The sequence below is a fragment of the Arvicanthis niloticus genome, chromosome 5 (assembly GCF_011762505.2).
Source record: "Arvicanthis niloticus isolate mArvNil1 chromosome 5, mArvNil1.pat.X, whole genome shotgun sequence".
NCBI lineage: Eukaryota > Metazoa > Chordata > Mammalia > Rodentia > Muridae > Arvicanthis > Arvicanthis niloticus.
In genome coordinates, this window is record NC_047662.1 from 1,408,337 (window position 1) to 1,432,294 (window position 23,958).

General features: G+C 53.9%; 2 protein-coding genes across 5 annotated transcripts in view; both read right to left on the reverse strand.

Moving 5' to 3' along the window:
• Mmel1 (membrane metalloendopeptidase like 1) overlaps nt 1–4,222 on the reverse strand; it is a 30,414-nt gene extending 26,192 nt beyond the window's left edge. For 2 of the 3 annotated variants that reach the window (XM_076933610.1, XM_034502981.3), the window contains exons 1-2: nt 4,066–4,222; nt 1,903–2,062 (exon numbers count right to left, since the gene is read on the reverse strand). In XM_076933610.1, coding sequence (XP_076789725.1) covers nt 1,903–2,026 — 124 coding nt within the window. In that variant the 5' untranslated portion in view covers nt 2,027–2,062; nt 4,066–4,222. The remainder of the gene's footprint in view (nt 1–1,902; nt 2,063–4,065) is intronic. The other variant, XM_076933611.1, reaches the window with a different exon arrangement.
• Nucleotides 4,223–6,687: 2,465 nt separating this feature from the next.
• Ttc34 (tetratricopeptide repeat domain 34) lies at nt 6,688–23,938 on the reverse strand. Of its 2 annotated transcripts, none has more exons than XM_076933612.1 (9): nt 23,792–23,938; nt 21,965–22,790; nt 17,705–18,512; nt 16,012–16,237; nt 14,553–14,757; nt 13,328–13,494; nt 12,617–12,887; nt 11,756–11,970; nt 6,688–9,004 (listed from the first exon to the last, which is right to left on the reverse strand). In XM_076933612.1, the coding sequence occupies exons 2-9, from the start codon at nt 22,743–22,745 to the stop codon at nt 8,477–8,479; spliced, it is 3,201 nt and encodes a 1,066-aa protein (XP_076789727.1). In that variant the 5' UTR covers nt 22,746–22,790; nt 23,792–23,938; the 3' UTR covers nt 6,688–8,476. The 2 variants fall into 2 exon arrangements, with proteins under 2 accessions (XP_076789727.1, XP_034359894.1); XM_034504003.2 differs by having other exon boundaries at nt 23,777–23,938.
• Nucleotides 23,939–23,958: the final 20 nt, after the last annotated feature.

Here is a 23,958-nt window from a genome sequence, read left to right on the forward strand (position 1 = left end):
CTCGTGCATGCAAGAGGGGAGTCACCCTGACTGAACTGAGTGTGAGAGCTGCCTACTGTTCGAGGGATCCCAGGATTGTACAGAGCTGAACATAGACAGAGTCCATTGCTCTCCCAATGGCTACAAGTCCCTGCTGTCTTGACTTCTGAAAAATGCTTTCTCTCTTAAGTTGCCATGTCAGGGTGTTTTTATCACAGCAACAGGAATGCACCCAAGGTTAACCTCAGTCAAGCACCAGAGGGCTCACCGACCAGCTCCAACTGAGCTTCTGACGATGGTACAGCTGACCCAGAAGTCAGTAAAATTTAAAACGGTGGCATAACCCAGAAACTAACCGCACGACCCAGAAACTAAAAAGTAAACGATAGCTCACAAATCAGAAACAATAAGAAAGCATCAGAACAGAAAGGAGAAAGTACTTATGGGTAATACAAAATTTCCCATCTTTTCAGTCCTGACTGAAGTCATGGACTGAAGCTGAAGTTAAATGTAGGGTCATTCCAGAGTCCCAGGAGCCCTGGAGGAGGAGGAGGAGGAGGAGGAAGCAGAGATTGTGGGGCCCTGGCAGAGTCAAGGAGATCCTGGGTGTGCCTGAGGTCATACTGCTCAAAGGATAAAGGGAGAGACAGGCATGGAGAAGACAGACAGGGGGACAGAACAGGAGAACCCCATTCCCATTCCCCAGTCATGTATCTCGTAGGTGACTGTGGGGCTACCAGGTCTGGTCTCCGGAGGCCTCAAAACCAAATGTTTTGAGACCAGTGGCCTTCAAACAAAGGTCCGTGGAACCCTAGGCTTCACTAGGGGAGTGGACCCTGTCATTTCTGTTTCTCCCATGGGGTTGGTTGCACCTGTCAACACTTGCCTGCAAACCACGTGGACAGAGACCACAGTGGCCACTGGGCAGAAGCCACACTACATGGGCCCTTGAAGGCAGCCCTGGGTAGGGGATACCCACCTCCTCCTTAGGCAGAACCCACTTGTGTTTTCTAGCTGTCCCTCATCCATAGTTCCCCGAGAGAACTTCCAGGCTCTGGTGCCCTGGTGTGAGAGCCAGAGCCAGGTTAGCCCATCACTGAAGAGACACGGCAGGAGTAGCGTGGTGTAGTAGACTGTCTATATACTGTATGTGGATCTTCTTCTGTTCCTCCTCCCTTTCTTCCCACTTCTGGCTCAAAGGGGATGAAGGGATCGGAAGGTGTAGGGTGCAGGGCTGCTGGGAGCCCCACGCAAAGGGGAGCACCCTAGTCCTACATGTGGTCCTTTAGGAAGGGGTCAGTGTGTGAAGCAGTTTCTAAGATACCTGAGATCTACCCAAAGGGCAGTCTTAGCCACACCTCCACTTTCATGGGTCCTCAGGCTAGCCCCTTCCTTCCAACTTGCATTAAGCAAGAGCCTGTCTCAGAAGCCACCAGTCATCCTGACTAGCGCCAGGTAAGACAGCTGGCAGAACCCCCTTAGCTCAGGGGCTTTGGGCTCCTGCTGCTGGGCCACCTGGGGACTGCAGCAGCCACTCTGCTGGGCTGGGCTGCAGACTAGAAGGGGGCTGGATCGGTGGGGCGGGGGACCGTGCCGCTGTCCGGACCGTGCCGCTGTCAGCAGCATCCCAGAGTCCTGCTGAGGCAGAGGGGGCGGAGGCAGAGCCTGCAGAAGCTGCTGCGCCAGCAAGCCCGGACAGACAGAGCTTTTCTGGATGGGGTCGCTGGGCCCCGTACAGGTCAGTGTCCCTTCTTGGCACCTCTGGAGTCAGCAGCATGGCCCTAGGAGCAGGCGGGGGCGGGGAGCCCTGGCAGACCCCCACCCTTTGACCCACTCTACAAGGCTGGCTTCTCTCAGGGACATGGGAAGCCCTGGGCAGGAATGGGTTGGGGGGAGGTAAGGGGGCAGGGTATCCTTGCTCACCTATGCTGTAGAAGACACCCAGAGTCACTATGGCTCCCAGCAACATCAGTATCAGCAGCACCAGCAGTCCATACTCCAGGAAGCTTGAGTGCTTCTTCCTACACTGGTACGCTCTCTCCACCATCCCCACTGGGCTCTCCGACTTCCCTATCAGCCGGTTCTGGGTGGAAGGCACACAGCTAAGCACCCCAGGCCAGGGCCAGGAGATGCAGCTGGAGCCTGGATGCCTAAAACACACGGGAGCTGGTGCTTTGGGGATGCTCTGTCCTGGTCTCTGCTCTCGGCGCAGTAAGCTGTACCCAGAGTGCCCAGGGGACCCTGTGTAGAAGGGAAACCTGGCCAACTAGTCCTGGTGTCCATTGTTCTCAAAGTCAGTTTCTGTCTTGTTCCATTGTCTGGCATGGCAGGGACTAGCTAGGGCTGAGGTTATCTTCCCCAGTAAATGCAGGAAGCTCAGCCTAGGTGTCCACTGTCCTCTACGGTGGAGCCTGCTTGGGTTGCCTTGCCTGGAGGCTCCTGGAGTTTTGGGCTTGGAAACTGGATCAGGAATTCTGTTGGGGAGGTTACTCAAGCTCTGAGCTTCTTGCTTGTCCTGTCTCTGTTCTTGTGGGAATCCAGGAGTTTCAGGGGATGGTGGGGGTTAGAAGGATAATGTGTGTGGAAACCATACAGAACGAGAGGGTTAGGGTTAGCAGCTTAAAGCAGGGCCCCATGATCCATCAGGCTTAGGTGTTACTGTCTGTACATCATCTTCCAAATGGCCCAGCCTGGGGATGGGTTTAGATGCTCCTGACTCAATCCTCGTCAAGTTGGCATGGCTGTTTCTGTTAAGGTGCAGAGTAGGTGGGGCCCTGGCCCTCTCTCCCTGTCAGTCAGCTGTTGCCTGTCTCTTGGTGTTCACACGCCCAGCACTTCCTCTGGATGTCAGACGGTGACTGTCTGGTCTTTTGCATCCTCACAGGGCCTCTGCTTTCCTCCAGACAGTCCCATTCTCGAGTTACTAAAGCCAAGCTTTGGAATCACACTTTGAGTTCTGCTGGAGTCTGACCTTGCCTCCTTCCCACACCCTGTTTACTCCAGGCTACCATCACCTTGAGTTGCAGCCAGACCTGAAGATGTGTCTTCTTTTCCATCCAGAGAGGATCCCTCAGCGGAGAGTCAAAGATGTCTCTCTCTAGCCTTCCTTATATTTCCCTGATTCCTCAAGCCCCTTTGTCAGGAGACCCATTTTCCAGGTCCCTAACTAAGGAGAAAACGAAGAAGGCTCCATTTTTCAGGGTCCTTCCCCTACCTGGCTTTCAAGTTCAACTGAGCAAGCCTTAGTCTGCTCTTGGTCTGTGTTACCCTAACATAGAGTTCTGTAACCCTGAGTGTTTGTATTTATGTCATCCCTAGGAGAATATCAGCTCCCCCAGGGCTGGGGCTCCCACAACATCAGTTGAGTGGGTGAGTGCGTGTGTATGTCAGCCTTGCAGGACAAGCCTGGGCCTGGCTTGGCCTTTGCAACTCAAGTTCCAGCATGTTCTGACTCTGAATGCATTAGCTAATTCTCTTCTGCAATTTGCTGGTTCACATCCTGGCCTGAAAACTTCACTTCCGGCTGACAAGTCTCTCTCTCTCTCTCTCTCTCTCTCTCTCTCTCTCTCTCTCTCTCTCTCTCACACACACACACACACACACACACACACACACCCCACAGCTAAGTTACCTGGGACAGGTGTGGGGTGATTGTGCTGGGTAAGGAGGAAAGGAGTCAGTGTGACACACACAACCCCCAGGTAGGTCTTCATCTCTCTAGAGAAGGGACTCTCTGGGTTGTCATGAGGATGAGGCAGGGGCATTCCAGGCAGTAAGTTGTATCAAAGGGGCTACCCAACAAGGGGTAGGTGATGAAATGCTGAAATGCTCCATAGGCTCTGAGTGAAATGCTTGGATCTTAGAGGGGTCATGACAAAGCTTAGGTGTCAAGTATGATGGCACATGCCTGGAACCAGCATTTGGGAGGCTGAAGCAGGAGGATTGCTGTGAACTCAAGGCCAACGTGTGGATTACAGAGTGAGACTGTCTCAAACAAAACAAAGCAACATAAAAAAAAACAAAAACAAAAAAACCAAAATACCACCCTGTGAAGCGGCCGGGCAGGTCCCTCTCAGTGAACCTTACCTAGTGCTGTCAGCCGCCACAAGGCAAGTCCTTAAAGGCTAGGTTGGGACGTCTCAGAGCTAGGGTGAGCTGGCCAAGGTGGGCTCTGGGTGGAGTAGAGCAGTGGTCAGGCCGAGCTGGCTGTGAGGTCACATGGTGCTGGCTTCCAGCCCACCTTTGTGATGATATGAACTCCTTGGAGATGATGACATACCGGGGCACTCTATGGGCTTTCGTGTGGGGGAGGGGCAGGTGTGCTTTCTAGTATAGGGACCCTGCTGTCTGGGTGTTCTGACCCCCCAAACCCCATCTCTGACTCATTTCTGTCTCTTGACTCTAGCCCAAGGGGACCTAGGGTTTGCCGGTGTGACCCTGGTAGGTTTTCTGCTATGAGCTGATATGAGTGGCCTCTCCCTGGGTGTTCTTCCCTGCAGTCTCTGGGTGGGGTAAGGGTGGTTATGGGGCTTGCCAGTGTAAAAGATGATCTGCACATCGTGATGGACAGGCACATCAGTAGAAATGGTCCTCACTGGGGCTGATGGTGGGATATTGGACTGCTTGCCAGTTCTGAACGTAACCAGGAAGCCTCTAGAGCCAGGGGCTAGGGAGCTGGAGCCTGGCTAGGGAGCTGGCTAGGCGCTTTGGGCTCAGGGGCTGTATTCCAGATTTTCAAATGTGAGCCGGGGATATGCTCAGAGAAAGTAATAGGGCTCTAAGCAAGAGCGCATTAGGCCCCGGTGAGCTTTGAACAGCTCTCCTGGCCTCCAGGGGAAGCAGGAAGGGCTGGAGCACAAAGCCTGGGTCCCATGAGAACGATCTCCAAATGGGGCTGTTAGAAACATTGAGACCATGCTCTGATGGCTTCTGAGGGTGGCCCATGGTCCTGGAGAAGGGCAGTCTCCAGTTGCAGCTCAGAGTTGGGCTCAGACCTTAAGCCTATTACCTGGGGTTTGGAGTAGTATTAGGAGTTACTTTTCTTTAGGTATGACCGAATGCCTGACAAAATCAATTTAATGAAGAATTTAATTGAGTTTGAAGGTTGGGTGCATCACAGTGGGGAAGGCGGGGCGGCTGGCATGTGACCTCACTACATCTGCAGTCAGAATGACGGACGCTGATGCCCAGCTCCCTTGCTCCTTTTTATTCAGTCTACGACACCAGCCCATGGGATGGTGTCACCCATGTCCAGGGTGTTTTTCTCCCTCTTTAGTTGAACCTTTCTGGAAATACTCTTACCAACACACCCAGAGATATATCTCCGTCCAGGGTGATTCCAAATCCAGGCAAGTTGATACCTATTAACCAACAGAGGGATTTGTCATGAAAACTCTGCTAGCCCAATGCCAGGCATGAGGGGTGGTTAAGCTTCACCTGAGAGGGGCTGGGCAGACTGAGTAGGGAGCTAGTCTCCTGTGCAGAGAGGGGCAGCTGACTGATGGACGTCTCAGAACTTTGCAGTCTGTGATGTATGAGTTAGCACTGCGGCAGTCACACTAACCCCTAACAGTCAATAGCTCTCTGTTTGAACTGATGCTATGGTATGGCTTCCACTGTCACCTTGGTGGAAGTCTCTTCCTGCCCACATGAGTAGGAAGGCTGGCAGGTCAGTTAGCCTCAGGGATGCTCTTGTCCCTGGCTTCCTCAGCATGGAGATTGTAGGTGTGGGATACTCTGGTTTGGTGTTTGTTTTGTTTTGCTTTGCATTCCAGTTCAAGGATTAAGCACAGGTCCTGTGCTTGTACAAGAAGCACTTTACTGACTGAGGTGTTGCCCACCCCCCGCCCCCTTTCTGAGTTCTTATAAGGGAAACTAGGGCACTGAACAAGATCTGGATTCTGAAATTTGGAATGGGCGCATCTGGCCGTGGTGCTGAGGTAAGGGGCCCCTAGTCCTTCAAGGGCCCCTCCACCAGAAACATTTAGGGACACTAGCCTTTCTCACTTGAAAACACCGTGGTCAGTCAGTGCTAAAAGACCTGGCTTTTAGGCCCCTAGTAGGTCAGGTTTTGAGGACCCCTGAGTGTGAACGAAGATCAAGTTGGGCCCTTGAGGCTGTGGATTACACACTGTGACACCTCGAGGAGTTCTGGGAAGGAAGGTGGGGGCAGAGACTAGGGTCATAGCCAACTGGGCACACAGATCCCCCTATGAGGACTCTGCTGTATCTGATCACACTCTGCTGGAAGTGACCCATGATTTGCTTGGTGAAAGTTGGACTCCGTGGTCCACAATAGACACTGAAATCATGCAAGGGCTGGACACCTGGTTGGGTTCTTTCCACTCCAGCCAAACATGGAAGGAGCTGGGAAGCTGTGGGTAGGCTTTTGGGGACTGCGAGGAGGTAGGTGGATCTTCAGAGTGTGAGCTCTAGAATGGTGAGGCCAGCAACCCTAGACTTGTCCTGTAAGCCTATACCCTAGCTAGGGTGAATGCACAGCCTCTAGAACCCTCCACCACAATCTCCAGGCTGCTGGGGTGCCTGGTCTAGCCTGGGACTCTTCCATGAGACAGTGTGTAGGCTGAGGGGCTTGGCTAGCTAAGACACACCTCCATCTTCAGGGACCAGAGGTCTGTGGTCAGGGCAAAGGTGGTGGTAAGGAGACACTGCACTTCCGTTCACTGAGACAAAATCCAGCAGGCTGGGAACCTTATCAAGTGAGATTTCTTTCTCATGGCTGTGGAGGTAGAAGTCCAAGGTGGAGCCCTGGTAGGTATGTGGGGACAGGCCTGCATCCTGGTTTGTAGGTGGTACCTCCCCACTCCATTCTCATATGTGGGTGGGCTGAAGTGCCTTCAAAGCCACGGACACCGTTCTTTAGGGCTGCATCAGCATCAGTACAGCCTAACTCCTTCCCACCCACAAGACCCACACATTCTGGCAACATCCCATTGGTAGTGGGATCTCATCGCACGGATTTCTGGGAACACATTTAGACCACAGCAAAGTGACAGATGAGCAGAGAGAGAGAGAGAGAGAGAGAGAGAGAGAGAGAGAGAGAGAGAACGAGCCTGTGCTAAGTCCTTGAGAGATGAACCTCAAGGTGCTGGGTGATGCCCCTGGTGGCCAGGAGGAGCTCTGCCAGATTTGAGTGCCTTCATGTTTAGAATGACAAGGGCTGAACTATCCTGGAGTGGATGAGCATGACAGGACACCTTAGGCTGAAAGGCAGCAAAGGCACAGAGGGCACACCAGGTGACAACTGCTTGACCATGGTGCTGCTGGGTGTCGGCAAATGTCTGTGGTGCCAAGGCATGCACAGGTGGAGAGACAGATGTGAGATGGGTGAAAGGGTAACCTGGTGGAGATGTGCACCAGGCTATCCTAGAGATCATGGTTGGGAAGGACAGCAGGAACCAGGGTATGCCTCACAGAAGAGCATTTCTGGGCTCTCTGTTCTTCCTGGTCATCTTGTGGAATACACGGAGGCTTAGCTTGGCAGGTCTCAGGTATTATAGCAGCAGGGAGGAGGGCTCCCACACCACAGAGGGATGTTGTCAGGCAGATAAAAAGGCTTCATAGGAAGGACACTGCTAATCCTACCCAGTTACTTCATCCCTGCCCTGGGGATGGGCAGGATCAGGAATCCTGTATCTGAGCCTGGGGGTTGGTCTGTGTAGGAGGTGAGACAGTAGGTTTCCACCTTGCTAAAAGAACTGCAGGAGAAGGTAGCCCAGGGCAAAGGGAAGTCTTAGAATTCAGACCCTGCCCTCACCCTCACAGGAGAAGCCAGGAAGGGGTTTGTCATGTCACTTCAAGCAGTCCTGTCCAATGCGGTGGGTGCATGAAGTACTCCAGTCCAGGCCATGACAGCTTTGGTGATGGTGGTAGTGAAGGTGACAGACTGGAGCCCCACTGGCAGGGATCGAGACTGGATGGCACGGTTGCCCACGTAACTGTCTCAGCTCAGATGTACCAAATCACAGGCTGACACCTTGGTCAGGCTCAGGCCAAGTGGAAGCCTGGGGTCTCTCAACCTTACGAGGATTCAGGGTTCTGTGGAGGGAAGGGATTGCCTGGGCCGTGCCTGCTGGCATGGACACCGAGTCCCTGGAGAACGAGCTCCCGAGGTCAGTCGATGCACAGAGGCAGCCAGGAATCTGGACCTTGATTAATGCGGGAGCCTGTTCTAAGCAGCCTCCTCCCCAGGGAGGGCTTCCTGGGCCAGCAACTCTCCCGATAGGCCCTGAGGTGCTAACCCTGATCTTGCTCATTTCCCAGGTGTGAGCAGAGTGCTGAGGCTGCCTGCTGCAGTGGGGCTGTGAGCTACCCAGGCCAGCTGCTCTGCATAAGCAGGAACTTTGTCCTCTAATCCCACAGCAAAGGACAGGCAAGGGTGGCCAGCAGAGAGTGCCACTCTTGGATCTGGGGAGCCAGGTACACCCTAGATGAGAAGTTAGGTGCTGATGGAGGAGTCAGGCAGGTTAGCTACTGGTTAGTGCAGCCTGCAGCCAGAGGCAGCCACCTTTCGAGTCCTCAGTTTCAGCTTCTTTAGCCCACTGTGGCTGGGGTCCACCAGGAGTCCATTCTGGACCGCTGTCCAGGCCTCCTCCAAGTGTTGTTCCTCTAGACAGCGCTGCCCACGGATCAGAAACACACTGGCTGTTGTGGCCTGGCCTGGTTGCTCCAGCAGGCTGCTTTGAGCCTGGGCTGGTGCCAGGGCCAAAGCCTGGGTAAAGGCCTCTGCGGCTCCATCCTTATCCCCCAGACTCAGAAGCAGGCGACCCCGGGTGCAGAAATCTTCTGTCCTCCTTGGCAGGTCACTGTGCTCTATAGGCGGCTGCAGGACCCGGTCCAGGTCCCTGAGTGCCCGGTCATACTCCTGCAGCTGGGTCAAGCAGGCCACTCGGAGACGCAGATGGTAAGGATTGCTGTCTCCGGCCAGGATGGCCAAAGAACAGTAGCTTAGTGCCTGCCTCGGATTCCCTAAATCCAAGAGGTTGCTTGCTTCCTTGGCAGCGGCCTGCAAAGGGGGCACAGGGCAAGAGCTCAGAGTTAGTGTCTGGGCACAGACAGCCTCTGCTGTTGTCTGGTCTCCTCGCTGTGCAGAAGGTAGCCACACTTCTGGAGGTCTGGTCATGGGTAGGGGTGAGGGTTCCCTCCTTTGACTGATGGCTACGGCCGGCTCAGTATGTCTGCCTCCCCCTTAGTTCTTAGGCAACATTGTTTCCTGAGCAGAGGCAGGTCTGCACCTGAAGCTGCTAAGCGTCTTTATCTCCTCTTCCCGGATCCTGTTTCTCTAGGCCACTGCGAAGGCAGGCAACTTCTTCCTTAAACTCACACGATTCCTCCCTTGCTTAATAACCTACAACGGTTCCACAGAACCTAAGATGGGCCACTGGGGTCCCTCCCTCCCCCTTTTAAATGCATCCTGCCTCACAGCATACAACACCCTAAACTCTAAATCCTTCCGTTGGGGGTAAAGCTCAGAGCATCCCGGGCTGAGCAGTCACTCCTACAGGGGGCAAACACCACCAGTTGGTTAGGCCAGATGTTTTTGCTAGGGGCTGAAGGTTTCCGGGGGCCTATAGGGACCCGAGGACCTGCTTTCCAGCATGGGGTGCAGTGCCATCTCCCAGCACTAGATTGAAGGCTCCCGGGAAGGACTTGGCGCTGAGGCACAAGGGCACCCGCTTTTCTTGTTCCCTGCAGTGTGACTGCAAGAGCCTCTCGCCCTCCCGGCTGCATGGTCCACGTGGCTGCCGGGTACAGATAGAAGGCATTCAAAAAAGCTTAAATACAGACAGCCTCACAAGCTCTGCGCCCCGCTCCGCCCAGCTCTGGGAGGGGCAACAGCCGTGCAGGCGCAAGCGCAGGCGCAGTCCATAAGGACCACGCTTTGGGGGGTAGCGAGACTGACACAAGGCAGGAAGCCAGAAAGGCCACTTCCGGGTTGGCCCCTGTTGCTAGGCAACAGAAAGCTGCCTTACTAAACCTAGACCCTGGAGTCTAAGATCCCTAGACCTTGGAATTTCGGCAGTGTTTTCCCGATTTTCCCCTTGAAGCTCAGGAACCTCCTCAGCCCTCCACCCCAAGTCCCCATTCCCTGCTTTAGCTCCAGGACCGCCCCCTCCCCCACCCAAGGAGCTTCTCCAGTCCTAGAGCTTGGGGATCAGGATTCCCCTCTCGACTCTTTTAAGACTTTCAGGAACCCAGTACCCAACCTGCTCCAGTTCTGGAATTCCTCTCTGGCACCAGAACCTCAGAAACATCTCTGGTTCTACTCAGGACTCCCCAGGCCCTGAGCCTGTAAGCTTAGGGACTCTTGCCCACCTTCCTTGAATGCTCAGACACTTTATCTTACCCCTTTTTCTTAGTTCACAAGTCATATCCTTGGCCCTCCATGCTCAGAGGCTTTAATCTCTTAGAACTGTATACACTGCTATAGAGTCTATAAACTTCAGCCTAGACGTTCCTCTCAGTTCAACTCCAACCAGCACCATCACAGCCCTGGCCCCCTTTCTCAGGCAGCAGGTCCTTTGCTTTAGGAAGCCTTCATCAGGGCTCAGCCAACTCTCCTGTTTCAGCCACTCTCTGATAGGCTCTTTTCCATGTCACCTGACTGGCAGAATTCAGAGCAACTGACAGAAGGAGGCATTCGGAAGGACACTTGTCTTGCCCCATGTCAACTCTTGACCTGGGTCCCTCTGACCCCAAGGCCTAAAGCCTGGACCTGTTAGCTTTCCTTCTAGGCTGTGATAGTTTGTATATGCTCAGCCCAGGGAGTGGCACTATTAGAAGGTGTGTGTCGGAGTAGGTGTGTCACTGTGGGTATGGGCTTTAAGACCCTCATCCTAGCTGCCTGGAAGCCAGTCTTCTGCTAGCAGCCTTCAGATGAAGATGTAGAACTCAGCTCCTCCTGCACCATGCCTGCCTGGATGCTGCCATGCTCCCACCTTGATGATAATGAACTGAACCTCTGAACCTGTAAGCCAGCCCCATTAAATGTTGTCCTTGTAAGAGTTGCCTTGGTCATGGTGTCTGTTCATAGCAGTAAACCCTAACTAAGACAGAGTTGCCTTGGTCGTGGTGTCTGTTCACAGCAGTAAAGCCCTAACTAAGACACCTGGCAACATACAGGAATGCCTGACTCAGTATAAAAGAGGCTGTTTGCCCCCTCCTCACTCTCTTACTCTCTTCCCCCTCTGTCCCTTTTCTCTCTATTCTCCTCCCCCTCTCTCTCCATGTCTTTATGGCCAGCCTCTACTACTCTCTTGTCCCACCCTCGCCTTTCTCTGTCTCTGCTCCCTCCTCAACTCCCCTCCCCATGCTCTAAATAAACTTTATTCTATACTATGTCCATCTATGGCTGGTACCTCAGGGGGAAGGGATGTCTCAGCATGGGTCCACAGAGGCACCCCCTTCCACCTCTCACCATACTGCACCTCTACCAAACATATCCCGGTTCTTTCTTTCTTTTTATAAAACACAACAGGATCTGTATGCCCTGCACTGGGTCCTGGAGTGGTCCTTGTACCAGAACGAGGTTTCTTAGCCCCAGTTACCCATGGCTTGCATGTACAAGCAAAGAAACAGAGTTTGTATTTCCAGAGATCTTCCCTGGCCAGTTCTGGGGCTTCTTATTCCACCTCACCCCAAACCCAAGGAAGGCAGCTAGCAGCAAGAAGGGAAGGGCTGGCTGGGGTGAGTATGGAGTTCTGAAGCTCGTGGTCCTGGGACAAGGTCAGCACAGGGTTTATGAGGTGCTACATACCTTCGTGAGACTCTGCCGCTCTGGGGATTCAAGGAGACGTAACAGGAAGCCGAGGTCCTGAGTATCTGTCTCTGCCAGGTACTGCAAGTCACGGGCAGCAGCTGACACATCTCCCCCTTTAAGCTGGAGCAAGCCTCTCCGGGCCTGGGCGGCCTCTGATGATGGGGTCAGGTGCAGCACTTCTTGCAAGTGGGTGCCAGCCTCCTGATAATTGCCTGTGGAGATAAGGGAAAGATGTTCAGTGAATGTGGGTATGGCTTGGATGGAGGCATGCCCAGGAAGCCGGGCATCTAGCCCTAGGGAACTACTTTGATGTCCTCTACTCTGTCTTGGGTGGAGTCCAGTTGATGAGTGCAGACTTAGCCCCGGTAAGAGCATAGCTGTGGGGCAGCCCCCTGAAGTCTTTGGAGGGCAAAAGCAGGTTACAGAGAGCTTCCCTTCAAATAAGGGTGACAGAGACCCACATGGCGCATGTGGGTGTACAAATCCTTCTTGGGGTCTTCCCTCTGCCAGCAGAAGTATGTGAGTTGGAGAACCAGAGGGTAAAGCCAGGTGGTGGTGGGACACACCTTTAATCCCAGCACTCAGGAGGAAGGAACAGGTGAATTTCTAAGTTTGAGGTCAGACTTCTCTACAGGACAAGTTTTAGGTTAGCTAGCCAAAGCTACACAGAGAAACCTTGTCTCAAAAACCCAAACCAACCAACCAAACAAAAATCCAGAAATTGCACTCTACAGGCCCCTCAGTGGTCGGAGGTCACAGGATTTGGAGCCTGAGAAGCCAGGGCTTTCTCCCACAGAGAATAACACAGAGGACAGGGAATGTGGGACAGAGGCCCATGTCCCCTGCTCTTACACATACCCAGCCCTGTGAGGATGTCTGTGAGAAGCAGGTGCCAACTGGGCTGTGCAGCATTGATTCTAACCAGTGCCTCCCCCATGGCAAGGAGGCCTTGGGTGTCCTCTTCCCTAAGGGGCACCCCAGTGTCCAGACACTGGTTCAGGAGGACCCGGCAGCGGGTATACAGGCCCCGGGTAAGGAGCAACTGAACTTCTGTCTTCAGGGAGAGGATCTCAGGGATAACAGTGCCTGGGTCAAGCTTCAGGGCGGAGACCATGTCATCCACAGCTTCCTGCAAGGAAGGAGAGCCCATGAGTGTCAGGGTGGGAGGGATCATTCCCATGTCTCCATTTTCTCTCCCTGGAGACTCAGAAGGTCTGTCCCATCCAGCTTTCTACCTTCCCGGCTCTGACTATCCATGGCCTACCTACCACCCGCATTCACTGTGAAATCATTTAAGATCCACTAGTGGCCCCTAGGGCTTGCATACCTATCCACGCAGACTGAGGTGTCAAAGCATGAAAGGCAGGATTACTCAAAGGTGGATCTGTGGGAATGTGCCTCTCCATCCCCGCTAGTGCTTGTGGGGAGGAGAATATGGAGTTCCGATGTGCACCCCGAGGGCTGGAAGGCCTGATCTCGCTCACCCTCCTTCAGGGGAGGAGGAAAGCAGCACCATGGTCTCCCTCACTCCTGCTTGCCCAGCCCCAGGTGGGGAGGATGGGCTGGCACCTGCAGCTGGTCCAGGGCCAGGTGCACGAGAGCTCGCCCACACAGAGCTCTCACATTCCCCGGTTCCTCCCGAAGAATGGAGTTGAAATCGAACATGGCCGTCTTCTTCTGACCCAGGAGTCCATAACAGCGAGCTCGGACAAGGAGGGACTCACTGGCTCCACTTCCTGAAGGAAGAAAATGTGGTCAGGCACAGCTTTGGCTGGCCCTCTTTTTCAGGGTCCATCTAGTGCTCAACCTTGGTGGGCATGGGGGACACAAGGTCCACCCTGGGGAGCAACTCATTGGGTACTGAGACAGGGTCAGGTAGCCAGGTAACTGGCCACAGGACAGGAGAAGCCCAACCAGGAGAGATGATGCCTGGGAGGACTGGCAGGTGGTTGGGGTATTCTAGGAAAGTCTATGACTGTTTTGGGGGGAGTAGGCAGGGGTTGAGAGAATAAATTAGTCCAGGCTAGAGAAAAGAAGCACATAGTAGGTACGGCATGAGGCTCAAAGTGGACAGCAATTCCCAGTGAACTCTGGAAAGGAACTCTGAGAAAGAAAATGTGGTCAGGCACAGCTTGATCACCAAATAGAATGTTGCCACCATACTCCTTCTGTATATCTGTCTGGTATCCCCACAGGGAACCACACAGTGACCTGCAGGAATTGGTTCACTAACCACTTCACTCACATGGGCTCTCTTCCACTTACTCTGAGGAGGAGCAGTGGAGAGGTGCCAGTACAAGTCACCAAGAAGTCACCACAAGCTGAATGAAGGTCTACACTACCCCCAGCCCTCGCCACCCCAATGGCCAGGAACTTGTATGTGCACCATGGCTCTTGCACACTGTGCTCCAGCACCCTCAAGGCAGGCCTGCGGCAACCCAGATGGGATAGCTTGGTGATGTGTGGAGGGCAGGTATGGCCATACAGAACCTGCCACTACTGTGAAAGTCTCAGGGGAGCCAAGGTCTGGCTGACATCTCAGCATGGAGCATGCAGGGGAGGGCAGACCAGGAGCAGGGCAGTGTCTCAGCCCAGGCCCTTCTCAAGCCTTTGTATGTTCATGGACAGCCATGGGATCCAGTACTGGGTGCTCTTGGCAAATGGTCCCAATCTTGTCAACACCCTGGAGGCTCCAGGGTACAGGATACTTCGGAACAAGCTCATTCACAGATCCCATGTGTGCCCCGTGCATCTGGCACAGGACTGGACCCCTGAGGCTGGCGGGGGTTCCTACCTGCAGCAAAGATGGCCAAAGAGAGATAGGCGATGGCTTCCCTGGTGTGGGCCTCACTCTCTGACCCACCCGGCCGGGCCCGCAGGATACTTAAGGCCCGTGCATGGCAGTGGGCTTGCAGAAGCTGCAGGTCCTCCTGATGGAAGATGTCCAGCGTGTGCTGGAGGCATGCAGTGTCTCCAGACTGGGCTACCTTCTTTACTAGCTGTGGACGTGAGACCAGAGTCATTGCAGTCTTCACCGCTGGCCCCCTTTTCTTCCTATCCATGCCCACTCCAGCAGTTGCTGCCAGTAGGAGGGCCTGGCTCTGTTTCCACAAGTCTGGGGTGGGGGTGGGGAGCTGTCTATTCTGAGCCCTGGAAGATTTTTCATGAATTACAGCCCCAGCCACTTAAGCCTTTGAAGGTGTGTTTGTGTCCCTCTCAAGTGTCTCCCAACAAGGACAGGGATGAGGGGAACAAGGAAACACTGGGCAGAGAGGAAGCCCACTCTGCAAAATGGTGAGGTGGGGTGGGGCTCTCCTTTCCCTAAGTCACCTGGCTGGAGACTCCACCCCAAGATGCTGACACAAGGCTTGAACAACAAGCTTGTGTAAGCGACCTTCAGAACAGCATGTGACAGGGACTCAACCTCCTCAGAAGGTGTTGACCAAGAGCCAAGGAGTCTCAGCAGGCTCTAGCCAGGTGTCCTTGGCAGATACAAGCTCCTCCCTCCAGGACTCCCGTCTGGGAGATGCAACATTGTTTCCTATGGGACTCGAGCAGACTCCCGTCCCTGGTAGAAAAGGATTGGTTGGTTCTAGGATGATCTTTCTGCCCACCTGTCTGCCCACTGGATCAGGATTCCAGCCAGGCCAGAGAAGAACAAAGAGGTTGGATGGTCCCTCAGCCCAGACTTTGAGGCCCGAAATCTCCCAGAAACAGAACCTCCATGTAAACAGAAAGCCCCACAACACCTAAGCCAGGTCCTAAACTCTGCCATTCCAGAGGAGGGTTCTCAGAGGCTGGCAAGCAGGGTCAAGGGTCTTGTAAAACCCACACTTCTATACCAAGCTGAGTTACGTTCAAGTCCAGCTTATCTGGGAGGGTTGAGTAGGAACTCAGCCTATGAAGCATTGGTTCTTGGTCACTTTTCATTATAATACTGCAGCCAAAGCAAATTGGAAGCACCTCGTGTAAGCAGGCACCTCCCAGGTCCCAGGGACCCCAGCCAATTCCCTTGACAATTTACAAGAGCAGGCACAGATGAGGAAGATGAGAGTCAGAGAGACAAGGACTGGATACAGGTGGTGAAGTGGGTCCTAATTAGGTCTGCCCTTTCCAAAGTCCAGACTGTAGGGAGCAGATCTGGGGCCACAGGATACATAGTGGTGTCCCCTGCAAAGCTGTACAGGATACATAGTGTCCCCTGCAAAGCTGTGCCATTCCTTCCCTGCACCAGCCCACCTGGGCCTACTCACCTGGTTGGCATCATAGCAGAAGCCCCTCCGCAGCTGAAGCAGGGCCAGCCGCACCAGCACAGGGGCTGCCTGGGGCCTCCGGGAAAGAGCCACCAGCAGGGATTTGTGAGCATCATCCAGGCGACCCAAGCGGTACAGGGCATCAGCCGCCAAGAGGCAGGAAGTCTCATCCTCCGTATCCATCTCTGTTAGCAGCGTGGCCAGCTGGTACACACCGTAGGCATCCCTATGGAGAGGATGACTCAGTGTGAGACAGGCCTTTTTCTACATGCACTCCACTGAGGTCAGGCCTCAGGTGAATCTTGTTCCCATTCATGCTCCTTGTCTGGGTGGCCCCTTTCCCAATGAGATGCAGAGGGAAGATCACATCACTTCTGTCCAGATTCCTAACCTGCTCCTTCACTCTCTCTCCCTGCACCCATGGGGCAGGCCCTACACAGAAGTAGGCACCAAATCTGCCTAAGGACCCCAGCAGACCCTGCCTCAGTTTCCTTTTTGTAAACACAAGAATTGATGGTTTGGCTTTGCTGGACTTATCACAAAGAACATAACTGCAACAGTAAGTCACACCAGGGCAGAGGAAGCTCATGCAAAGGTGTGGGGTGTGGACTGACAGTCCTGAGGAAGGGCTAAGCTGCTGGAGGTGCACCCATCAGGCAGCAGTGTGTCACATGTGTCTGGGAGGGCAGGGTGGGCAGCACTTGAAATAAAAAAACCCTTCCTTGTTGCTGCCCTGGACACAAGAAATGCGTTTAGCAACAAAGAAACTTAGAAGTCACTCTCTACTGCAGGTGGGACAAGCTGCAGCTTCGGCAAAACCTCCATGTTTTGAGACACTGTATGTGCACAAAAAGAAACAACTAGAACTACACACTGCAGGGGACTAATGTTCAAGGATTTTGTTTGTTTTTTTTCTACTTAAAAAGGAAAAAGTGTGTGTGTTGCGGTGGGGAGTGGGCAGAGAGATGGCTCGGTGGTTAAAAGCACTGGCTATTTTCCTAGAAGACTGGGGTTACATTCCCAGCATCCACTTGGTGACCACAATTGTATAATTCCCAAGTCAGAAGAGTTGACGCCCTTTTCTGGCTTTCGCTGGCCCTGCACCCACGTGATACATATGCATGCCAGCAAATTAAAAAAAAAAATCCAAAATAGAACAAGAAAATCATTTTAAAAATTGTGTGTGTGAGCACGCGTGAGTGTGTTTGTAAGTGAGGACAAGTGCCCTTGGAGGCCAGAGGCATGGGATTCCCCTGAAGCCGGAGTTACAGGCTGAGGTGAGCCACTACCTAAGGCAAGCTCCTGGAAACTTGGCTCTTAGCAACACTCACTCTTAACTGTTAAGCTATTTCTCCCGCTCCTGCCCCCTTCTGTTTTGACTTGTTGGTTTGTTTGCACTTTGTGTTTTTGAGACAAAGTCTCACTTTGTATGTAGCCCAGTCTGGATTGGAATTCACGGTGGAGCTCAGGCTGTCCTGCATCAATTTCTCAAGTGCTGGGGTTGCAGGTGTGAGTCAACACCTCCAGTTTGTTCCTAACATAAAGGGGAGAAAGCCCACAGGGCACCACTTTGTGAGACCCAGGATCTGAGACTCAGCCCTGGCTTAGGGAAGCCATCTAGCGGATCCCAGCGCAATTTTCTATCAGACGTCCTTGCTAGCTTCCCCACCTCCGGCACGGGGCAGGTTCTCACCCCTCCTGCGCCTGCGCAGCTTTCGCGGCGTAGCTTGGCGAGCGCAGCAGCATCTTGCGGCCCTCCTCCCGCAGCACGGTCAGCAGCAGGCCTCGCTGGTTCCAGGGTACGAAGGCTTTGGCGACCACCAGCGCCTCCTCCGGACGCAGCCGGCAGGCGGTGACATAGTCCAGAGCGCCCAGGAAGGCGCTGCCAGCCAGCACGCGCAGTAGCCCTCGGCCGCACAGCGCGCGCACGCAGCCTCCCGCGTGCGGCGCCGCGCGCTCCACGACCGCCTGGAAGTCCTCTCGCGCACGCCGCGCATCCCCCGCGTGCAGCGCACAGAAGCCGCGCAGTGCCAGCAGCGGCACGTGCTCTCCGGTGCGGTCTCCCGCGCTCTCCCCGGGACGCCTGGGTCGGAGGAGGCGCTCACACTGCGCTCGAGCCCCCGCCACGTCCCCGGCCAACAGCAGGCACTCCGCCAGGCGGGTGCCCAGCGCGGGTCGCCGTCGGGCGGGCGCCACGCGGAGCAGGACGCGGAGCGCGCGGGTCACCGGAACCAAGAGCTCGCGATCCGCATCCCGGCGCAGCTCGCCGCGGCTTCGCACAGCTTCCAGAAAGCGGGCGAAGCCCAAGTCCGCGGCCTCCTGCGCCTGCCCCTGCAGGCGTTCGCGTTCCTCGGCCGAGAGCAGGGCCTGGAACTGCCTCCGCGCGCCGGCGGGGCTCTCGCTGAAGGCCTCTTGTAGGTCCCGCAGCATGTCCCCGACTGGGCCATCCTGAAAGAAGGTGGCGGCCGCGCGGGTGACCAGCAGGGCTGCCAGGTGCTCACCTAGGGACAGAAACAGGTGTGGTCTGCCTTCCTACAGCCCGCTCTGTCAGTCCAGGGCATCTCCCCAAAGTGTGCTGGAACCTAGGGCTCCAGAACCACAAGCATGACTCCGAGCCCGTGGGCACCCAGAGGGTTATGCCGCAGGACTTGTGCCAGCACCACAGCCAGCAGCTCCCGGTGCCACCCAGCATTGCTCCCCCAGAGTGTCTCCTGTAGGCATCACCTCTTAGCCCAAACGGAAGTTTATTTATATTCCTTTCCGCCCTGACTTAATGATGGGCTTTAGTTTCCTTTTCAGGGATGTAACCACACCTAGCCCGATCTATGAAGCTGGGGTTCTGACTCTGACTTTGTAGGGTCACCCGTCCTGGACATCTTTGCTGTTCCGCCTTCTTGGGACCTAACACTTCTCTGTAGGAAACAGAGACAGCAGAAAGGAGGCGCTCAGTTATCTGAAGTCCTTACCCGAAGAGTGGGTGGACCTGGGCCTCGGGCCGGGCATCTGCTCCCTTCCCATTGTTAGAATGGGAGTTACAGTATGGACACTTCCCGGGCTCTGAGGATGGCTGTGGGAAGCACACTACCACATCACCGAGGCCAGTGAAACAACAAGCAACCGGTTTGCACAGACTGGCCGAGAAACCCATCACCACTAGGGTTCCCTGCCCAGTCCTGGTGTTAGAAGCCAAGCATAGAAGCAAAACGTTGTGAACAGAAGGTCAGCCTCGGAAGCGGCAGAGGCCCCCAGCAGCTGCTGACATCACACCCGTATCTCCGTCCAAGAATACAGCCACACACAATACTCTTGTTAATTGTCCCACAGGCCAGTAAGGCTGTATCCATATTTTCTTCAGTTTTGCATATCGGAGAATCTGTTTTATGTTAAATTTTGCTGACTCTTCTCCCATCTCTACGACACTGACTTTTTTTCGTTATTTTTTTCTCAGTTAATTTCCATTTTTTGGGGGGGGGTGCTAGATATCAAACCCAGCTCTGTGTACATGTTAGGCAAACACTTAACCACTGAGTTATATATCCTAGCTAGAACTTCTTAAATTGTACCCCAGACATTTGAGCGATGCTTCTTTCGTAAAGACTCTGGATTTAGTTGCGTGCTTCAGATGAGGGCTGAACTTTAACCAGTTGCATTGTCTCGACTCAAACTCCGAATTCTGTCTTCCGAAGCAAATTCTCTTTTTATTTCCTGAAGCTGCCACCTGATGCTTTAGACGTCTCTCCTCCCTGAGTTTAATCCAGCACAGAGGAAAAATCTCCAAGCTGCGGTCTTACCCCACGCAGCCCCAGTTTTATGTGTCCAGGCAGTGACCATCTGACACTGTCAGGTACTTGCTTTTGGTATTTCATCCAAATTAGGAGGCTGTTGCCTGTGGAATAGGCATCCTGTCAGATAGGCTGATCCTCCACAGGACCAGATCTGCTGTTAGCTTTAGCAGTTTTGACAGCCTGGGTCTTCTAAGGTGCTACCCTATGGTTTTAACTTTCATTTTTTTCCCTGGGGTTCATTAATTAATTTTCTTTCCAGTCGGCTGTGTCCAAAGAAAATACTTTTCCGTTGTGTTAATTTGCCTCCACCCTGTTACCATGGCGCCAGCAATTTCCCTCATGTTTTGCTTGCTGTCTGTGTTTTCTCTTTGGGGGAAAGTTGTTTTCCTCAATTCCTTTGCTTTGCTGATATGTGGGTATTCCACAAATACTTTGTATGCGGTTGTCTTTTTCTGCCATTATATGTTTTGAAAACATTTTCTTCTCTGAGAATTGTCCTTTCATCTTGTATAGGTATATGAGGAAAAACTTTAAAATTTTAATTTTGTAAAATGTATTACATTTTCTCATTGTCTCTACTTTTGTATCTTTTTAAAATAAATATTATCTATTTATTTTATTTATACGAGTACACTAAGCTGTCTTCAGACACACCAGAAGTGCATCAGACTCCATCACAGATGGTTGTGAGAAACTGTGTGGTTGCTGGGAATTGAACCCAGGACCTCTTAACCGATGAGTCATCTCTCCAGCCCCTACTTTCGTATCTTTAAAAAACATTTATTTGTTTATTATTTCTTGAGGGGGACAGGGCTTCTGTACGTAGCTCTGGCTGTTCTGGCACTCATGCGGTAGACCAGGCTAGCCTCAAACTCCGAGATATGCACCTCTGCCTCTCAAGCATTGGGACTAAAGGTGTGCGCCACCCTGCCCAGCTGTCTTATATGATGTAACGCACTTTTGCCTATCAGATGTATCAGAGCCAAACATGGAGCCTCCCAGTTCTCTCCAGCTGCTTCCTCCCTGAAACTTGCTCCTGTCCAGGTCCCCAGGAACCCTGTTACTCAACAGACACTTTGTGCCTCTTACCACATCCCAACAAAGGAGCTTTGTGTGCTCGCCCCTTGGTGCCTGTGAGACTCTCTGGACAGCTGACCACAGGCTGAAATCCACAAAACCCAGCCAATGGAAAGAAGCCTTTTTCTAATTTGGTTTCTCTTAGGTGTTTTGCTATTGTAAGAGAAAACAGGTAGCACAGGGTTGCTGGCTCAGCCAACCCCTCTGCAGTCAAGTCTTCAAGGCTAGCTCTTTAAATCATTCTTGGTCCTTCATTAACTGTGTCCACAGTCCTGCTACAAAGGACTCAGTGGCTCTCACTCTGCCATGCTTCCTCCCAGGTGAGGACCATGGTCTCCTGTCTGAGAGTCCAAGGACCCTTGATAGATGGCCCTGGTCTGGACCATCCTTCCGACTTCCCAGCCTCCTCTCTGTTTCCTAGCCTCCCTCCATTCCAGCACCCATCCCTCCAGCCTCTGTTTTCCCATTCATCTCCCTCAGCTCTCCCTCAGCCTCCCTCAGCCTTCTAGGTCCCAGCAGGTCTAGCCCCCTCTGGCCCCTGAATCATAGACCATACACAACAGCAGAAGAAGCATGCTCACATCAGTTTGAAAACCCTCCAGTGGTTTTAAGAGTAAAATCCAGACTCTTCTAGGCCCCGGACTGCTGCTACCTTCTCCCCTTCAGTCACCCCGACTATTTGGTGGCAAGGACATTTCAAGTTTCTTCCCAAGGACATTGCATATGGTTGGTTGATTTTTTTTTTTTATGCGTGGATTCTAAAAAGTCACCTCTCCTGAGAAACTTTCCCTGACTGACAGCCAGATTTGTTCCTTGCATTTAGTAAGGCAAGAATTTTGTTTGCTACTTTTTTGGGTTCTCTGTCTTTTCACTGTGGTGTCCCCAGCTCCACCCCAGACCCGCCCAGACCCGCCCAGACCCGCCCAGACCCGCCCCAGACCCGCCCCAGACCCGCCCAGACCCGCCCAGACCCAGTCCCAGACCCAGTCCCAGACCCGGTTCTGGTCCCACCATAGGCAGGTTTAAACTGTGGCTGGAGTGATTGTCACTAAGGCTCTTGGGGAATGTGACTTTAAGAGTCACTCTCCTACCTTCGGGTCTACTCCCTGTTGAGTCAGGCTGAATGTCCCGGCTGCATGCTGCCCGGCAATCCTCAAACCTGCCTCTATGAAGCAGAGCTTCCGGTGACATGGTACCCATCCAGCTGCCTCTGGGGTCCAGGGCCTCCAGAAGTCCCCGGCAGTTGGTCTTTTGCTGGCTGGCACTACCTATGGTCTTCAGGTGTCCTGAGAGGTAGTTCTGGAGGGTGCCAAGCAGCCTGGGGAGGTAGGGTTGCTGGTGGCTGCGGATGAAAGCCACTGTCCGGTCTGCGCTGGAGGCGAAGTTCTGAAGATAGGCAGCTATGCCCTCTCTGGCCTGGTCCACAGACAAGACCCAGGCCAGGGCACGCGTCAGCTGCAGCTCCAGGACTTGTTGGGAGTGTGCGTCCAACAGGGTGTTACAGCGCCGCACCACTTCCACATGACGCCCTTGGGCCAGCAGGCCAGCCAAAAGGTACAGGACAGTGGCAGGGTGATCCGGGCAAATGGCACCAAGGAAGGCAGAGGCCAGTGGCCCAGTCAGGGAGACCACCACCATGCCATCCCAGTGGATAGCAGGGATCTGGCTGTCCCCGCGACACCAGGCCTCCAGGGTGGCCACCACAGGTGCCCCTGGGTCCTCAGCCAGGAGAGCCTGTACATGCCGCACGGCTGAAGGGGCATGGCAGCTGAAGGCAGCCAGGTAGAAGGCTGTGGCTAAGGGCAGCTCCCCCAGGGCCAGGTGCTTGTCCCCCTCCTGGCAGAGGCAGGCCACGAGCTCCTGAGCTGACATCACAGTCTCAGTCCCCACTGGCCCATGTTCGATCTTCCTAGGTACCTGGAGGGGGACAACTGTAGTTAGTGTCTAAGTTGTCATGGTCACCTGCTCTGCTGCCACCCTTGAGCCTGGCCTCCCAGCTTCAGCCACTGAGTCCTCAGAATCTGTGCAGACCCCGCTGTATGGAACCTGATACCTGGCCACTAAAGAGATACTTGTGGCACTCTCTCGGCAGGCAGTCTCCAAAGCTGGGTTATGGGCTCTGCTAGGGCCTGTCAGGTTGGGTTTCAAGTTACTCGTATCTCTTGAGCCTCAGTGAGATGGGACCCTGCCTACTCAGGTCAGCCTAAGAGGATCTTGGTGGTCAAGTTAGGGAGAGAAACTGAGTGCTTAAGAGATCAGGGGCCTGGGCATACTCTGGGACGCCTGGCTCCACCTACCTCCAGGAAGGTAAATGGGTGTCTCAGAACTCCAACCCAGCACCACATCCCTACCCACTTGCTCATGCCTGGGTGATGCAGGCTGAGGGCTAGGGCCAAGAGGTGCCTGCCGGGTCTGGAGCAGGGTGGGGAGCACTACCAGCAACCCACGGTGAGGAGCACTACAGCAACCCATGGTGGGGAGCACTACCAGACAACCCCTGGTGGGGAGCACTACCAGACAACCCCTGGTGGGGAGCACTACCAGACAACCCCTGGTGGGGAGCATTACCAGACAACCCGTGGTGCAGAGCTCTACCAGACAACCCACAGTGGGGAGCACTACCAGACAACCCACAGTGGGGAGCACTACCAGACAGCCTATGGTGGGATCATAGACAACCCATGGTGGGGAGCACTATCAGACAACCCACAGTGGGGAGCACTACCGGACAGCCTATGGTGGGATCATAGACAACTCATGGTGGGGAGCACTACCAGACAACCTATGGTCAGCTCAGAAAAAGACTCTAGAACAAGTCTGTCTTTAAACCCTGCCCTCTACCCCAGGAACTACTTTTTGGCCCCAAGTAGCCCTCAGTGACAGACACATGTACATATGCCTACCCTGTTCACACTCACAAGCTGAACCAGCCAGGTCTGGGCATGGAAAGGCTCTGATGACTCGAATTCCTTATTAGGCCAGGGTCGGGGGTGGTGGGTGCAGCTGCTGGTCAGCCCCAGGGTCTCTGGGCCCTTAGAGACACTGGCCCAACACTGTAGACACAGAAGCAGGCGGGGCTAGTTTC

What these genes read in the sequence shown, in the direction of transcription:
- Ttc34 (XM_076933612.1), bottom strand. Translation starts at nt 22,745, where the DNA reads ATGTCAGCTCAGGAGCTCGTGGCCTGCCTCTGCCAGGAGGGGGACAAG. An exon ending in GCTGCGCAGGCGCAGGAGGG is followed by an intron (nt 16,238 to 17,704) that starts GTGAGAACCTGC and finishes TCCTCTCCATAG; the next exon opens with GGATGCCTACGGTGTGTACC. An exon ending in AGACATCCTCACAGGGCTGG is followed by an intron (nt 11,971 to 12,616) that starts GTATGTGTAAGA and finishes TTATCTCCACAG; the next exon opens with GCAATTATCAGGAGGCTGGC.